At 42.9% G+C, this 19,073-nt stretch overlaps 1 protein-coding gene across 1 annotated transcript in view; it reads right to left on the bottom strand.

Annotated features, from left to right (window-relative positions):
* Positions 1-19,073, bottom strand: part of LEPR (leptin receptor) — a 73,653-nt gene that overhangs the window by 38,840 nt on the left and 15,740 nt on the right. Inside the window, exons 2-4 of the mRNA XM_070746088.1 lie at positions 11,269-11,327; positions 9,366-9,644; positions 8,653-8,776 (exon numbers count right to left, since the gene is read on the bottom strand). Coding sequence (XP_070602189.1) covers positions 8,653-8,776; positions 9,366-9,644; positions 11,269-11,308 — 443 coding nt within the window. The 5' untranslated portion in view covers positions 11,309-11,327. The remainder of the gene's footprint in view (positions 1-8,652; positions 8,777-9,365; positions 9,645-11,268; positions 11,328-19,073) is intronic.

Genomic DNA, 19,073 nt, shown 5'->3' with positions numbered 1-19,073 from the left:
TGGTGTTACTTACTTTGGTAATAAAATGTCAGCAAAAAAACATTCAGGCTCAGAGAGCACCAAGAACCCCACTGTTCAATTCTTCTTAATATAGGGACAATCAATCTTTAGATAGGGCTGCCCAAATGATACGGATAATAATAATTGGGTTTTTGTTCATTAAGTTAGTTTGTTGTAGAAATAACTACATGTTTCCACAGAGTCGGCCTTCTCCAGGTTCCTTCAGCCAAGAAATGTCACCTGGCGGGGCCTAGGGGAAGGGACTTCTCTGTGGCAGCTCTGGACCTTTGGAACTAACTCCTCCCCCCCTTCCCCCGGAGATTTGGACTGCTCCCATTCTTCTGGCCTTTCAAAATGTTTTAAAAACATACTTTTGTCAGCAGGCCTGGGGCCATCAAGCGTGAACATTCAGCTCTGGCTGATATATGATTGCGGCTGGATGATTTACGATTTTTTAGGATTTGGGGTTTTATGGTTGTAATTATAATTTTTGTATTGACTTTTATCTTGTAAGCTGCCCTGAGTCGCCTAGAGAAGGGCGGCCTAAAATGATAAAAGAAAGAAAGAAAGAAAGAAAGAAAGAAAGAAAGAAAGACTTGCTAAATTGGTAAATTAAAAGTACAATTCTATTTTATACAGTATTTTACTGTGTTGGAAGAATTTGGAAACCAATGTTTTCTTTTTTCTTTCTTTCCCCTTTTACCTTACACTTCTCTTTCCTGTCATTTTCCTTTCCCATTTTTATACTATCTTTATTTTCATTTGTATTTTATGATAACTTTTAAGACAAATAGAAGGACCGTTGAACTTATCTGAATGGTCTTCTCGATGCACTGCAAGGAGAGTCCAGGATGGGTTATTCTCAGCCTGATTGGCTGGGACTGAGTTTAATTTAAATATTTAAATATTAGTCAGGCACCGCCCCCTTAGCCCTCCAGTCTAATAAGTACGAAGGAGCAGTAATGAAAAAAAAGAACGATTTATTAAACCATGAACAACTCCCAAGTTCCAACGAGAACAACAACGAAACTGCGAACCTGGTCCCAAAGAACCGGGCGGGTCTGGACTCTCCTTGCAGTGCATCGAGAAGACCGTTCAGGTAAGTTCAACGGTCCTTCTCCAATGCACTTGCAAGGAGAGTCCAGGATGGGATATACCCAAGTTATAGTCAGAGGGAGGGAGAAGGTTGGACCAGGGGTGCTGAAAATGAACAAACCCCTTGCAAAACCCTCCTTCCAAAAGCTGCCTCCGAGGAAGCAAAAGAGTCAATCTTGTAATGTCTTATAAAGGTGGACGGAGCTGCCCATGTGGCTGCTCGACAAATGTCCTCGAGTGAGGCCTGAGTCCTCCAGGCCGATGACGTGGCCGCACTCCGGGTAGAGTGAGCTGTTATCCCTTGTGGAACTATAGTGTTCTTAGCGGTGTAAGCCTCAGAAATACAATCCCTCAACCACCGACTGATTGTCTGAGGCGACACTTTCTTCCCCATCGTTCTAGTGGAGAAAGAGACGAAGAGACCCTCGGAAGACCAGAACCCCTGAGTCCGACGTATATAAATTTTTAAAGCACATCTAACATCCAGTTTGTGCCACCTCAGTTCAGACGGGTGGCTGCCGTGGGTGCAGAAGTCCGGCACCACAATGTCCTGTGACCTATGAAAGGAGGTGTTCACCTTTGGGATAAAAGCCGGGTCCAATCTCAGCACAACTCTGTCCGGATAAAATTTACAAAGGTCCTGCCGTATTGACAATGCTGAGATTTCTGAGACTCTCCTGGCGGATGTAATAGCCACCAGGAAGGCAGTTTTAATGGATAGAAACCTCAGGGAGATGAGCCTTAAAGGTTCAAAAGGCGGACCTGTCAAAGCATGAAGAACCAAGGACAAGTCCCAGGAAGGAAATCTATGAACCGCAGAGGGCTTCACGTTGGTTGCTCCTTGCAGAAAGTCTCTGATCCACGGGTGCCTTGAGAGGGGCCGACAGTGGTCTCTGACGAGGACCGTTGATAAGGCCGTGACATGGCGTCGAAGAGTATTTGGGACGAGACCCCTGTCCATGCCCGCTTGCAAGAAAGAGAGCACCATCAAAGGAGTGGCTCCCTGCGGATCCACCTGCCTCTGCTTGCAGAAATCGGAGAACGCCGCCCAAGTCGCCTGGTAGATCCGCCTTGTAGACTGTCTGCGAGCCGCCTGCATGGTGTCTATGACCGCGTCTGGCACGAACTGGCTCTTCAGATGTTCCCGCTCAAGTGCCAGACGGTCAGCTGCCACCAATGAGGCTCCGGGTGACTCATTGCCCCCTGCGTGAGGAGAATTCGATGGTCCGGAATTCTCCAGTAGGCCGAAATTGATAGTTCCACCAGATCGGCAAACCAGATGCGCCTCGGCCAATAGGGAGCTAGTAGGAGAATCTCTGCCCGTTCCTCCAGTAGTTTTCGGATCACCTGCGGTATCAGTGGGATCGGTGGAAAGGCATAAAGTAGGCCCGACTGCCACTGTTGGTGTAATGCGTTCACTGCCTCCGCTCCGGGAGAGGGAAAGCGGGAGAAGAAATGGGGAATCTGGGTGTTGTGGACTGTCGCAAACAGGTCCAATATAGGCACGCCGAACCTCCTGACCAGCTCCTGGAAGATCCTGGGGTCCAGGCGCCACTCCCCGGGATCCAGAGTCTCCCGACTCAGCCAGTCCGCGTATACATTGTCCACCCCCGAGATATGTTCCGCTGAAATAGAGGCTAAATTGGCCTCTGCCCACCGTAATAGGGACTCTGACTCCTCCATTAGGCGACGAGATCGTGTTCCGCCCTGCCTGTTGATATGGGCTCGGGTAGACACATTGTCAGTGAGGACCAGGATGTGACGCCCTTGAACCCAGGGGGCGAAACTCCGGAGGGCCAACGAGACTGCCTTCAACTCCAGGAAGTTGATGTTGAACTCCTGTAAGTCCCGATGGTCCCACAAGCCCTGGGCCAACTGGGAGGCAAGGTGGGCCCCCCATCCCGATAAACTTGCGGTCTGTCGTCAGCATGAGATGGTGTTTTGGCAGGTAGGAGGAGCCCTTGTCCAATGCTGGAGAAGTCCACCCGGAAGCAAAATCCTCCTGTGTAGGTGGCTTGACTTTGTCCTTTGGAAAGGCAGCAGGAACCACTGCAACGGTCTCAAGTGATGCCTGGCCCACGGGACGACGTCTATACAGGATACCAGGGTCCCCAAGACCTTTGACAGGAACGAGAGTCTCGGGAACCTCTGACTGTCCAGATCTCGTACGAGCCTCCTGATGGAGGACCTCCTCTCTGGGGAGAGGAACACCATACCCAGGGTGGTATCGATGGTGGTCCCCACGTGAGCCAGCCTCGTCGTGGGCGTCAAGTGGCTCTTGTCCCAGTTCACCGTGAAGCCATGGCGTTCGAGAGTACTGATGGTCAAGTGTAGATCCCGATATGCCTGGTCCCTTGTCTTTGCCAGTATAACAATGTCGTCTATGTACGCCATGAGGCGTACCGACTGCTGCCTCAGAGAAGATGTGAGAACGTCTAAGAGCTTCGTAAAAGTTCTTGGAGCGGACGAAAGCCCAAAAGGCATTGACTTGTATTGAAAGTGGGTTCCACCGAGACAGAACCGGAGAAACCGTCTGTGCGGTGGAAAGATGGGGACGTGTAAGTAAGCCTCTTTGAGGTCGATTGACGTTAAGAAGTCCTTGTGCCTGATAGAGGCGAGGATGGTTCTCAGTGAGTGCATTTTGAAGCGTCTGTACTTCACGTAGATGTTCAATTGACGCAGGTTCAGAATCAGTCTTACCCCGCCGGAGGTTTTGGGGACAAGGAAAACTAGGGAATAGAACCCTTTGCCCCGTTCCTCCAGAGGAACCTCTTCTATGGCCCCTATCTCCAGGAGATGAGAGACCTCTTGACAAAGGAGGTCCCTCTTTTGAGCATCCAAGGGGACCTGACATGTGACAAACCGCTGAGGGGGAAGGCGAAAAAACTCTATCCTCAGACCTTCGGCCACCGTAGCCACCGCCCAAGCGTCCGAAGATAATACGGCCCATTGTTCCGCGAAGTGGGTGAGCCTGCCCCCCAATGGAATGGAGATGAAGGAGTCATTTGTTTTTCCTAAATCCCCTTCCAGCTCCTCTGAAGGGTCTGCGTCCCTGATAGGACTTGCCACGGTCTTGAGTAGCTGACCTATCCGATCGAAAAGACCCTTGGTTGAAGGAGCCCTGGAAGTAAGGCCTCGATGCCTGGGCGGTGCTCGAGGAGGGCTCTGAGCAAAAGGGCTGGCGCCTTTGGTAGGGGGTGAATCGTCTTTCCGGCTTTTTGGACCTTGGCATGACTTTCTTTTTGTCCTTATCCTCGACCAACACGTCATCGAGAACCACCCCAAAGAGTTTGCCGGCCGTAAATGGTGCTGAGGCCAAGCTCCATTTGGACTTGACGTCCATCTGCCAGCTGCGTAACCATATGAGCCGGCAAGAGGACATCGACGAAGCCATGGCCCTGGCCGCGAACTTGGCCGCATTAGCCGTTGCATCTGCCGAGAATTCGGTGGCTGCTAGGATTTTATTCAGATCCTACCGAAGGCGACTGTCTTCAGGATCCACCCTTGATTGGAGCTCCTTAATTCAAAGGAGAGTTGCCCTGTTAAAAAAACGAGGCCGCAGATGAGGCCTGAATGGCCCAGGCCGCCATCTGGTGGGTCTTGCGCGCGATATTTTGGGTCCTCTTGTCCTCAGCTCTGAGACCCTCCTGAGACTCAGAGGGGACCAGGGCATTGGAAACTAGGCTGGTGACCGGTTTGTCCACCACTGGGAACGTTAACAGGTCCTCCTTGTGCTGGTCAAAGGTGTATAATTTTCGGTCCAGGTTGGATGGGCCCTGTGCAGCTGCCGGATTTTCCCAGGGCCTCTGGACAGTCTCCAAGAACAGATGCGAGGAGGGGATGTCCACTGTCTCCTGCTTCGGCAGTATGAAAAGGCCCGCCTTAGGTTGGGACGAATTGGGGGCATCCGGCTGTCCACCCTCTCCTGCCTGCTCAATAGTGAGTTTGGCCTTATTGAGTAAGACCCTAAACAGTGATGACTTAAAGAGACCTGTGAAGGCAGGTTGTTCTGGGGGGTGTTCATCCCCAGACAGGTCATCCTCACGATCACTGTAGTCACCCCGAACGGAGTCCTCCTCTTCCATAGACCCAGTCATGGAATGTGAGGCTGGCGCAGTCCAGGGATCTCTGGATCTCGGCGGGGGATGACCCGCCACAGCCTGCTGTTGAAGTGCCCCGGTCTCGACGCCTTGGGAAAACACATTTGTGATCAAATCCTGCAGAGCCGGTGGCATGCTCTGCCAGGAGTCTTGGGCGTTGCGCAGCCCCGCTGCTGTCGGTGTAAACGTGGAGGACTGCGCTGGGGCATGCTGAGAAGGAATATAAGATTGATGTCCCAGGTTGCTAGACCACATGGCTGCTTGTCTTCCCCAAGGAAATCCCTCTGTGGGGGTAGGCAGTGCAGGCCTCTCAGGGGACCAGTCCCGTTCCGAAGCCGAGCCTGCTACCCCTGGTGGAATCACGGGTGTGGGGCCAAATCCTTTAGGAGGCAGAGAGGTTTGCTTCTGGGTGGCCTCCAACTGCCGTTCCAGGGCCCTTATCCGTTTTTCTGCCTCCCTGAGAGAGTTGCCCTGAGAGGATTTGGCCTTTTGGCTTTTTTCCTTAGGGATACTGGGCCTAGCAATGGTGGTGGCCTCCTCCCCTGCGTGGACAGGTGTTTCAGACATAACTGGACTGGAGGTAAACTCACGGTCAGCAGAAAGGGTGGAAGAAAAGCGAGCAAAAAAATTTCTATCGTTGTACTTGAAGCAATGATGAAGTACAGATAGAATACTGAGATCCAACTGTGGCTGCGCTATCACCAGGGCAGGGAAGAGTCTGAGGGAGAGCTCGTTATAGGCCTGGTCCGGCCCCTGCGGCTCTCTTATTGGCCAGATGTCAATGTAAACTGACATTGCCATGGCAACCCTCCAGCCTCTCGACAGCAGCCACGGTCCCCAGTAGGAAAAACGGGCCGGGCGCCAATAGGGAAACAGAAGGCGGGCGGGGACTGCTCCTCCGCCCTTGCCTGTTGCAGGAGGGTTGGCCCGTCGTCGCCATGACGACCGCCCTAGCGGCCTCAATGGAAAAGAAAGAGGGCCGTTTAATCGGGTGGGAACTCTTCTCTCCGTTCCCGTCTTTATGGCCCCCCCCCCAAGATGGCGACGCTCGGAGCCGGTGAGTCAGATATGAGGGGCTCCTCCGACTAGCTTCTTGCCGTCGCGACACGTAGAGCGGGAGGGCCTCCTTGGGGCTTTCCAGGCTTCCTCGATCTTCTAGCAGCATATCCGTCATGGGGAGCAGGCCCCCCATGGCGTCAGCTGACCGCCTTTCCTCCGGGTGCTACCGCGGAGGTAAGCAACCCGGGCGCTCCTCTAAGGTCCCTCAATGAGCCTCCAGGCCTGAGGACCAGTCAGGAGAGGAGCTGCAGCATAGGGGGTTAAGCCCACTGAGGGAATTAACCCACGCTGCCAACATGAAGCCGCCCCTTGGTGCCTGAAAGAAAAGAACAAGAAAAAAGCATTATAACCTTCTAAACAAATACATATAACGTTTATTAAAACCAGAAATTTACCCTATTAAACCAAGTTTAACAGGAACAACAAACTCAAAGGCCCATTACTGCGACTGAGTTTTTTAGACTGGAGGGCTAAGGGGGCGGTGCCTGACTAATATTTAAATATTTAAATTAAACTCAGTCCCAGCCAATCAGGCTGAGAATAACCCATCCTGGACTCTCCTTGCAAGTGGATTGGAGAACAAACAAATACTCAGTGACAATGATATTTTATTTTGCCTTTTCAAGCATCGTCACAATTACTAAACCAATTCACAAGAGAAGTCATAGCAATTAAGAATGCATTGATAATCAGTGCAAGAAAAAGTATAATTGGGAACTTTAAAAAATAAAGTTATAAATTCATATTTTTGGACCACACTTCTGATAGTGTGTGTGTGTGTGTGTTGGGGGGGGGATTCTCTAGTTTAAGTTTGTATTCTACGAATTGCAAGTGTTCATTATTCCACTGGCTGCTATTTTTCTCTAAATTCCTAAGAGAATTCAGATGCAATTCTCTCTCAAAAAAATTAACTAAACATATTACATTAGGATCAATTTCTTTTAGAAATCTGGAAAAAGCAATATTTCGGGGGTGAATAAAAATGATTATAAAATCTGGAGGGGAGAGAGAGAGACTTTCAAAGGGAATCAATTCTCATATGAATCAATATTCACTCATTATAATAAGAATTTTGGATTCTCAAATCTGTCTATTCCTTAAAAGTTAACAGATTTTCATATCTGAGGGAATCCTTATAATTGGTTCCTGAATATTTATGCTCGTTTCTTTTATCTTACAAGGGCTTACAAGGTAAATTAAGACCAACTAGCTAGCCATGATATATTCCTAGGTTCCCTTGGAGAATCTGAAGAAGCACAAGAATGAAAGCTCATTCTATTTAAATGAGAGAATTTAAATGAGAGCCAATAAAACCACAAATATTGCATTCTCCAGTATTGCAAGTTTTCAATTTTTTTTATTTTAATAGCCAACTCAACATTCCAGAATAAGTCTTCTGAGTTCAGCATGCCTGGACTCTTGGCTATGATTAAAACCAATCATGGCTTTGTTTGATACATAAACACTGCAAAAATGCAAAAAATGATACATGCATGTGCCTTTCCCTCCCGTGGATTTTAAAGCAGAAAGCTTTTTGATATAGCGTTTCTAATGAAAACACACATATTCCCAACAGGGAACACAATATTCAGGCCAGATCACATAAAATAAGCATTTCTGTATTCCATTCAGTAAAACTAAGAACTATGTCAACAAAATATTTCGCTATTCAGAAGACTGGAATACAAAATAACATTTTTAAAGATTTCAAAGGGGCTGCATGATAATACAACTACAATTTTAACAGAAGTATCTGATGACAATACAAAGCACTCTACAATATTGATTGTTATTCCAATTGCTATTCCTGTTTTAAGCCTTAAAAAGATATTGCTGAAGAAGTGTGTTCTTTCACTTGCCAAAAAATAAACATGCCATCTTACAAAATAACAGAGTAAAGAGGATGGAATGTTAACAGTTTACTTTTCATGTTTGGAATATAGGTCTGGTTCCAAAGGTCTTAAATGCCACTACTGTATACTATAATCTCATAACATAATACTGTACAATGAATTTTTGTAATATATCATATCCAAATAAAATGATAATTTTATCGGGTTAAGGTTGGGCTATAAACTTTAATCTATTAAATAAAACAATATAATTTTATAAAATAGAACTGTTCCAAGGACAATATCCCTGAAATGCAATAACACATTTTAACAGGGAGAATAGGCTTGCTTACTGATTAATTACTAATATACTTAAATTTATTCTAAAGACAGCAAGTTCTCATATCCCCTCCCACAACATCTAATATGAAACAAATCTGATAGAAAGACTTAAAACAAAATATAAAACTGGAGCTACCCTTATCAGAAATCAAAATATTAGAGTGGAGTAAGATCCTGGAAGTAAAAACCTCACAAATTTTAACTTGGATTTGGATTATACTTACAATGCATGCAATAGATTAACTGTAAAGGCTTCATTGTAATATGGTGATTTAGTAGATAATTTCACAATACAAATCAATTCTTCTGTGGTTTCATTAGTCCAAAACTGCAGATTCCAAATTGAATCTAAATAGAAAGTTAAACATTTTTTAAAAAAAATAAAAAACATCCTTGTAACCTGAACTCTTGAAAATCATTTATCATGCCCTCTCCTATAAATGTAAAAGTTAAATTATATTACAGTATATCAAAACATTTTTGCAAATACAAAAATGGAGATTGTGTCATGAAATCATATTTTACCATCCCCCATCTCATGGACAACTCCATACAACTACTATTGGTATTATGCATATTTGTCTATCCCTTCAATAATACCTATAGGCAAGACTGAGCTATCCAAGTTCTCAATTTATTTATTTATTTATTTATTTAACTTCTATGCATCCCAATCCCAAAGGAGCCAGAAGGACTTAAAGTCAATTGACACTGACTTTAACTCCATTCAAGCAGCAATCAAAATTCTGTTGCTAGAAATATTTTTTTAAAAAAATCTATTGTAATTTGTTTTAATTTGGTCACTGTTTTATTCATGATTGTTTTACTGCATACAGCTTGGTTCATCTACATTCTTTGCTTCTATTTTCATTGTACAGCAGCTGTAACCATTTAAAATAATCTCAGTAATAATTAAAATCACATTTTCCAAGCACACCTATCTGCTGAAGTGTTGAACCAACAATTCTTGAAGAAATAAGTGCTTTGGCTTCCATTTCTGCAGTGTACCCAAAACAATTCATATATGTATCACTCCAGTGGCAACATAAGAAATTATCTCCAGTCACCAATACAGTAGCATTGTCTCCAATTGTACCATGCACATCCTTCCAAGTGGGCCCATCCTTTACCATTCTGGCTGGTATGCAGGGCATTTCAAAACCCTGTGGAGGAATCTGATATACCATGCAATGAGAAATAACCATTTGAAAGAAATCTAAAGAAAAAAAAGAAGAAGAATAGTTTGAATATTTTAAATAAGGAAGACCTAAATCTCTATTGTTAGTAAAGGAAAGCTTAGACATAATCATAAGTTTATGTATCTTTAATTGATATACATACTGTATGTTACATTAATCAATAGAATTTGAATGCAACAATTTTTAATATCAATAGTGTTTTAAAAGACAAACCTATATACAAATAGCCAAATATTTATTATTATTAATTTATTATTATTAATTTAATTTAAATGTTGCCCAACTCCCCGAGGACTATGGGCAGCTTACAACAAAGAAGCAACATCTAAAAAGAACAATTTAAAAAGACAGTTTAAAACCCATTAATAAAATCATGCATATCTTTTGTGGCTGGATCTAGATGATGTAACATTTGATCAATGGCCCCAAGCCTGCCGGGAAACCAGGTCTTTACAGTTTTCCAGGGTGGAGGCAGTATGGATCTAAAGAGGTAGCTGGTTCCAGAGAGCCGGTGCTGCCACAGAGAAGGCCCTCCCATGTGGCCCCACCAACCGGCAACGCTTAACCAACAGGACCCAGAGAAGGCAATCCTGTGGGCCCTTAATGGTCATTGGGAGCTGTATGGTAGAAGGCAGTCCTGAAGACAGTCTGGCCCTAAGCCATGTAGGGCTTTATAGGTGATAATTGAATTTGGAGACTGACCATTGGTGTGATGTGTGTGTATCCAGCATCAATTGTCACACAGTTTCTTATCCATTGCAATTCTTAAACTATGTTTTGTGCCTTAAATAAACTGAAATATGTGAACCAAATCTATAATTATATTAGTAAAATGAGCTGGTATAATCCTAATTATTCAGAATGGCTTAATGTGTCATTCTAACCTTTTTTTAATATTGTACAGGGTGTAGATCCTGCCCAGTTTACCTAAAATCTCTGGGTTAAGAGTGGGGTCCATTTCTGTCTGCCCTTAACTCAAAATTATGTATATGAATTGATTGCCTGTTACTAAAAATGGTGGATAGTGTTTTTCCTTTCATGAATTACTGAAAATAGGCTGTGTATTAAAAAATTGCCGCTTTAGCAGTTCATGAAAATATTGTGCTTCATTGGTTTGTCAGCTGGAGGAAGGAGTTCTCCATTGTTTTCTGCCTAAGGTGGAATTAGAACTGATAATCTCCCGACTCTCTGTTTAAAATTACTCCTACTCCTAAAACTGTTCTGGAGAATTGAGGAACTTGGAGCAAGAAAAATTAGCAGAATTATGTCTTTACCATTATATTATATTATACTCAGGAATGAATCCAGTTGATAAAGAAGAAGCTGGATGTAACCCACAATATTTATACACAAAATTAGCTATAACAAGCAATCATATATTATACTGTAATTAGAGGATGGAATTACACTACAAATGTGTCAAACACATCTTCTGATGACACCGTTTCTGCAGTGGAATAGGAATAAAAACTCTGGCAATAAGTATGATTGATTTGTTTTAGCTGTTAGTGCAATTATAAACTCATAAAATATATTTGAACTTAATCACTAGTTTTAACATTTGCACAGATTCTGGCATCTGCAATTTAAAAAGGAATCCACCCTACAAATGAGAAGCAAAGACAAGATATTTCAACTTACTTAACTGTAGAAATCCAGTCAAAATCTTGTTCCAGTTCATCTTGTTCTAGTCAAAAGATCTTGGAGGAAAATAGGGGAAAAGATCATTTACATTTATCCAATCCAAAGGATGTTTCACAAGCTAATTAATTTTTTTCCAATGAATTGCAAATGGGGAGTGAGTGGGATTTTTATTAGACCGATTACAGAATAACTGAGTTGGAAGGGATCTTGTAAATCATCTAGTTCAATCACCCGCCCAAGAAAGACACCCTACACCCTTTGTGAAAAATGGTAGTCCAATCTCTTCTTGAAAGTCTCAAGTAATGAAGTTTCCCCAGCTTCCAAAGGCTGTTCCATTGGTTGAGTTTTCACTGTCAGAAAATGTCTCCCTATTTCCAGGTTAAATCTCTCCTTGTTCAGTTTCCATCCATTATTCCTTGTCTGGCCTTCAGGTGCTTTGAAAAATAGCTTGACCCCTTCCTCAGGTGGCATCCCCTCAATTATTGGAACACTGCTATCATGTCTCACCTGGTCCTTCTCTTCACTAGACTAGCCATGCCCAGTTTCTATAACCATTCTTCATATGTTTTAGTCTCTAGTCCCCTAATCATCCTGGTTGCTCTTTTCTGCACTTTTTCTAGAGTCGCAACTAGTGATGGGTTCTAAATCTCATCCCTACCAGTTCACGCGCACCCTTGCATGTGCGAGATACTTTTGTGCATGCAAAGAAGCATCCAGAATCAGTGGGCGGAGCCTCCTGCCACCGTTACTGGGTCATAGAATCAGACCAGACTGGTATCAAACCACCGCTCAACATCTTTTTTATAGTGTGGTGACCAAAACTAGACGCAGTGCTCTAGTTTTGGTCATCACACTATAAAAATATGTAGTGTGGTCTTGCTAAGGCTTTATAAAGTGGTACTAGTACAGTGGTACCTCTACCTAAGAACGCTTCTACTTATGAACTTTTCTAGATAAGGACTGGGTGTTTTAGATTTTTTTGCCTCTTCTTAAGAACCGTTTTCCACTTACAACCTGAGCCTCCGAAACTGTAACCGGAAAAGGCAGGGAGAAGCCTCAATGGGGCCTCTCTAGGAATCTCCTGGGAGGAACCAGGGCCGGAAAAGGTGGGGAGAAGCCTCCGTGGGACCTCTCTAGGAATCTCCTGGGAGGAAACAGGGCCTCCACCCTCCCTGTGGTTTCCCCAATCGCATGCATCATTTGCTTTTACATTGATTCCTATGGGAAAAATTGCTTCTTCTTACAAACATTTCTACATAAGAACCTGGTCAGGAATGAATTAAGTTCGTAAGTAGAGGTACCACTGTCCCTCACTTGATCTTGATTGTATCCTTCTGTTAATTTGTGAGCCGCTCCGAGTCTTCGGAGAGGGGTGGCATACAAATCTAATTAATAAATAAATAAATAAATAATGCAATTTAGGCCTGCATTGGCTTTTTGGGCTGCCACTACACACTGCTAGCTCATATTTAGCTGGTTGTCCACTAAGACTTCAAAATCCCTCTCACAGTTACTGCTATTAAGCCTGGTTTCACCAGTCTATAGGTGTACTATTGGTTTTTCTTGTCTTAGTTGCAGAACTTTACTTTTCTCTACATTGAATTTCATTTTGTTAGATAGGACCCAGTGTTCAAGTTTGTCAACATCCATCTGGATCTTGAGCCTATCTTCTAGGGCAGGGGTCTCCAATCTTGGCAATTTTAAGAATTGAGGACTTGGCAGATTCTGGCTATCTGCTGGTATGCTGCCTTAGCTGTGTCTCCCTCTTCCCATTTTTTGTACTTGTCCTTTTTCCCTTTCAATTTGTCAAAGAGATCTTAGTGCAGCCATGCTATTTCTTATTTGATTTCTTATTTTTCTTTGTCAGTGGTATTGCCCTAGTCTGGGCTTTTATGATCAGATTTTTCCCAGGATTCTTGAGTTGTTTTCCCCTTTAGGATTTTCATCCAAGGAACCTTTCCCAAGTTCTCTCTGAGTTTATTAAAATAAGCTCTTTTAAAATCTAAGACTCTGGTGTCATTATGTTCTATATGTTTGCGTTACATTGAATTTTAGTATGACATGGTCACTCTCACCCAAAGTTCCTGCAGTTTCCACTCCCTGTATCACTTGTTCTCTGTTTGTAAGAATTAAGTCCAGTATGGCTGTCCCTCGAGTTCCCTCCTTTACCTTTTGGACAACAAAGTTGTCAACTAGGTTGGTTAAGAACCTATTTGATTTGGTGCTGAATTAGTTTTTCAATTAATATCAGGATAATTAAAGTGTGTTTCCTACATATATTTGTTAGTTGGATGATAAAAAGGACATCTATTTTTTCTGCTTGATTGAGTGGCCTATAATATGTTTATACTATAGGACAGCCAATCAAGCAAAAAAAATAGGTGTCATTTTTATCATCCAACTAACAAATATATGACCATGTCATTCTTTTTTTCCTTTATATTGACTAAACAAATAATTCCCTCAACACTGTCAAACTATTTACTAAGTCTGCACTACTATTACTACAATTTTTTCTCATCATTTCTCATCATTTCTATCACCCATTTCCTCCCACTTATGACTGTATGACTGTAACTTGTTGCTTGTATCCTTAAATTTTTTAATTAATATTGCTTGTTTCTTCATTGCTTATTTGACCCTTATGACAATCATTCAGTGTTGTACCTCATGATTTGTGACAAATTTATATTTTCTTTTATGTACACTGAGAGCACATGCACTAAAGACAAATTCCGTGTGTATCCAACCAATTTACTTGGCCAATAAAATAATTCTATTCTATTCTATATACATTCTAGGAGGTTTTTGGCTTTGGCTTCATGCATTTCTGTAGTAATATAGTGGTCCTTTACATACAGTGCAACTCTACCTCTTTTATGAGGTCTGGGGGGTTTTGAACAGTTTGTATCCTTCTATCAGTATGTTCCAGTCATGGGTTTCATCCCCACAAGTTTCTGTTATTCTAACTATGGCATATCCGCCTTCCTGTATTAGTAGTTCTAGTTCACTCTATTTGTTCCCCAGACAAATGCAATAATGAGGCAAATACATGTCTTAGAGAGACTGGACATTTTAGGTATCCAATGCATGGCTTGCATTGCTTGACCGTCACCACTTGAATGTGCAAACACCTCCACACAGCCATTTTAAAAACCTTCCTTGCTGATGACCATATGCCGTTGGTGCACAAATAAAGTGAGCTATGGTTGATGCTGAACAGATTCTCAGAAGCTGCTATGCTTTTCAGCCTGACTATCAAATTGAACAAAGCTGATGTTCTTTACCAGCCAGTGCCAAATACAAACCCTGTAGAACCACTGTTTATACCACCCAGCTAACAAATCTAAACAACTTCAAATACATGGGAAGTATCATTAGGAGTCTTTGGACAGCAAAATTTATTCCAGGTGCAGTAAAGCCAACCGGGCATAGGGATGGCTATGCACTAGAGCAGTGTTTCCCAACCGTGGCAACTTGAAGATATCTGGATTTCAACTCCCAGAATTCCCCAGCCAGCATTCGCTGGCTGGGGAATTCTGGGAGTTGAAGTCCAAATATCTTCAAGTTATTTGAAGTCCAAATATCTTCAAGTTGCCAAGGTTGGGAAACACTGTACTAGAGTGATTAATCAACACAACACATATCACAATAAGTCTAAAATCCACTGAACTGTGAGTATCACTTCCTTTCTATATTGATGCGAGTTCTCAACTCTACATCAAACAACAAATACATTTTCACATGTGTACTCTGTTCCATCTTTGGAATCTGTTGGCAAGACTGTGTCCCCGACCGGGAGGTTCTGGCTTGTGTGGAGTCCACCAGCATGTAGTCCCTGATTATCAAAGCCCTGATGAGATGGCTGAGACATGTCATCAGAATGGACGTCTGCCATATGCCTTGCCAATTGTTCCACAGTAGACGGGACTTTGAGGTTGATCATGCAAGCTCTAAAAAGACACTCAGAAAGAGATCCTGTGCTGCTGTAACATACAGAGAAGAAATTAGAAGCTGTGCTGCTGACAGAACCTGCTGGTAAGCATGTATGGGTGCCATCAAAAACTGATATAAAACCATGAGTGGTGTCACAAAATAATATCCACACTTAGTACAGAACAATGGGTTTCCATTGCCCCCGTTGTGCTAGACTCTGTTCTTTCAGACAGGGACTCTGTCTCCCTGCTAACAGATAAACAGCACAACAGAATGTTATCTTTGAACCCAAGGGATATAATAACATCCTATCTATCATCAGACCATAATATAGAATGGTCATTTCTGAAAAGGGTACTCTTTTGATAGATTTAGCATAAAGATAAAAATACAGGTATATATTATATAATAACATGTCAAATAGAATGAAGGAAAATTCCAAAAGATGTGCAGTGGATGGGATTTGAAGAGGAAAAAGATGATCTGGGCAGATATGCAGCATCTGTGGGCATCATCCTAAACCAAATACAGTGGTACCTCAAGATACGAACCCCTCATCTTACGAACAACTCGTGATACGAACCCGGGGTTCAGAAAAATTTTGCCTCTTCTTACGAACTTTTTTCGAGTTACGAACCGGCGTTCGGAGACTGCTGGGAAGCCGCGCGGCTGTTTTAAAAGGTGACAGCCGGGCGGCGGGGCTTCCCAGAAGCCTCCCGAACGCCGGTTCATAACTCGAACAAAGTTCGTAAGAAGAGGCAAAATTTTTCTGAACCCCGGGTTCGGTTCGGGAGGTTGCTGGGAAGCCCCCCAGCCCGGCTGTCACCTTTTAAAACAGCCGCGCCGCTTCCCAGCTGTCTCCCGAAGCCGAACGCGGAAGTTCGGCTTTGCCGTTCGGCTTCAGGAGACAGCTGGGAAGCGGCGCGGCTGTTTTAAAAGGTCGCAGCCGGCCTGGGGGGCTTCCCAGCACCCCCCCGTTCGGGGGGGTGCTGGGAAGCCCCCCAGGCCGGCTGTCACCTTTTAAAACAGCCGCGCGGCTTCCCAGCAGTCGCCAAAAGCCGTTTTTTTGCATTGCACGGATTAATTGACTTTACATTGTTTCCTATGGGAAACAATGTTTCGTCTTACGAACCTTTCGTCTTACGAACCTCCTCCTTGCACCAATTAAGTTCGTATCATGAGGTATTACTGTACAGGAAAATATGCGGTTTCCTTAAAATGTTGCCAACAGTTGCAATGGGGGGTGTCCTCACATCCTCCCATTGATTTTTCTTTTCTTTCGGATTGCTGAATAGCCAAACAAACAAGGTTTCCAATGATATGTTTTACAGTTCAGTATCAAAACTTTTAAAATTTGTATTCCCACAACATATAATTAATAGAATGTATTGCTCAGATTTATGTTCACAACCCTTTTGTTACTTTGCTTTAAAAAGAAATTTAAAAAGTGTAGACAAGGACACAATCCGTGACTACTAATATAGTGGTACCTCGTCTTACAAACCCCTCGTCATAAAAAACTTTTTGAGATACAAACCCAGGATTTAAGATTTTTTTACCTCTTCTTCCAAACTATTTTCATCTTATAAACCCTAGCCGCCGGCACTGGGATGCCCCGCCTCCAGACTTCTGTTGCCAGTGAAGCGCCCGTTTTTGTGCTGCTGGGATTCCCCTGAGGCTCCCCTCCATGGGAAACCCCAGCTCCGGACTTCCGATTCCCAGCAGGGGAATCCCAGCAGTGCAAAAATGGGTGCTTTGCTGGCAACGGAAGTCCAGAGATGGGGTTTCCCAGCAAGGGGAGCCTCAGCAAAATTGCAGCACCGCAAAACAGGGAAGTCCAGAGGTGGGGTTTTGAGGACTTCCATGTTTTTGCAATGCTGCAATTTCACTGAGGCTCCCCTCGCTGGGAAACCCCACCTCCGCTTCGGCTGGCAAAAGGGGTAAGTTTTGGGCTTGCACGCATTAATCGCTTTTCCATTGATTCCTACGGGAAACATTGTTTCATCTTACAAACTTTTCACCTTACAAACCTCATCCTGGAACCAATTAAGTTCGCAAGACGAGGTATCACTGTATAATAATAAATAAGCATACATGTGCAATCAAAACCAGTGGCAACACCAGCATGCACAGGGACTGAGGCAGCAGTGAAATCTACTTACCTTCTCCACTGGTTCAGAAGCACTTGTGCGTGCTTTTTCACCTCCTCTGCATGCACCTAAGTTTTTGCGCATGTGCAGAGGGTTAAAAAAAGAAAATTGTGGTGTCTGGGTGGGTGGAGCCTCGCACTGGCGCTGCTACCAGATTTCCAAACTGCCAGCCCCCGCTGCTAGGCCCGAATCAGGCCAAATCAGGCTGAACCAGTAGCATTTCAACTCTGGACTGAGGGTCAAAAAAGTTATTTGCAGCAGTGTGATGGAAGCATCATTCTTTTCTATGAGCATGCAATATGATCCACAAGGGAAATGATTGGTTCCTTGATTGTACTTTGACATCCATCATCTTGCCTTTCTTAACTTCCTCTCCCTAGAGAGGAAAATGAGCATTTAGGGAGATTGCTCAATTTCTTTTTAATTTCCCTAAACTTTGATGGTTTCCACAGATTCCCAACGTTTATAAAATTACCGGTGGAGGTATCAGCACCCTAGCTCTAAAGCTAATAAATTGTAAAGTCTTGAACCATCCACTTGTGTATAGTTAATCCTAATATAAAAAGGAAATGACAAGATCACAGTATTTATATGTGCACACACACATACAGAAAATGCTTTTAATACACCTAATTCAAGAGATTGCAGCTGAAGAGCTTTCAAAGTTGTGTTATTTTGTGAATAGTTGTCAAAAGCTATCTGCCTTCCATTAAAAATAAAGTAAATTCTTCTCTGGAGAGATTTTGGAGGGGAATACCACTAATAGTTTGGGTTTTAAATTGTGGTTATGATTTTACGTATAATTATTATTTATGCTTATTTGTGGGAGTCACTGACCACCTCAGTGATTGTGGCAGAATATAAATGTGTTTAATAAATAAATAAAAGTTATATTGGAAATATTTCTGAAAATAGGGAGTTTGACTACTGCTACACGTAGAGTAACAGAAATGGAAGAGAAGCCTAGATTACAAAAAGAAAGAATAAAAAGGGGGAAATGAGTAAATCACATCCATCAACTGTGACATAAAGTGACAGCAAATTTATTTTACTCAAATAGGCAACATATCCTTTTAAGGCCTATATGACATCATCTGATCCAAAGGGCATTTAATCAGCATTGCTTGAGTTTCAGAATATTCACAAAATGTTTCTTGTTTCATTTCAACTACCTTGGAGATGTCAGATAATTTAAAGTTCAAGTTATTTAAAGAACACATTTCCTCCTACTTAACTTTGGTTTATATTCATTGTCAACTTTAGATTGCAAGTTCCTTGAGCTTCTTGCATAATTTTAATGCTCATACCAAATGGGCCGTATGCATTATGACTATGTAAAAATAATGCATATGTTCAAAAACTAGAATTCTTAAAATCGACAAAATCATTTTCTGAAAACTCAAATAATGCATTTGCTGACATTTTAGCTTTCAGGAAGCTATTATTTCCCTTAGTCTTTCAGCCAAACCTTTGTCATGTTAGGGACAAATATAAGAATTATGCTGGTGTTTGTCAGTGGGGTTTCCACAGATTCTGAGGCGATGATTATTAAAAAGCTACATGTGATCATGTGCACTTTAATTAAATAAGTGATTAAAATTGGAGTTCTTAAGGTCTTAACAATAAGAATATCAAGACATCACAAAAATGAGATCACCACCAAAAACTTTCATTTTTAACACCATCTCAATTTGCAAATGATATTTGTCATACCTG

This window comes from Erythrolamprus reginae, chromosome 3 (assembly GCF_031021105.1).
Source record: "Erythrolamprus reginae isolate rEryReg1 chromosome 3, rEryReg1.hap1, whole genome shotgun sequence".
Lineage (NCBI taxonomy): Eukaryota > Metazoa > Chordata > Lepidosauria > Squamata > Dipsadidae > Erythrolamprus > Erythrolamprus reginae.
The sequence above is the reverse complement of the archived record's forward strand: the minus strand, read 5'-3'. Positions and strand labels throughout refer to the sequence as shown.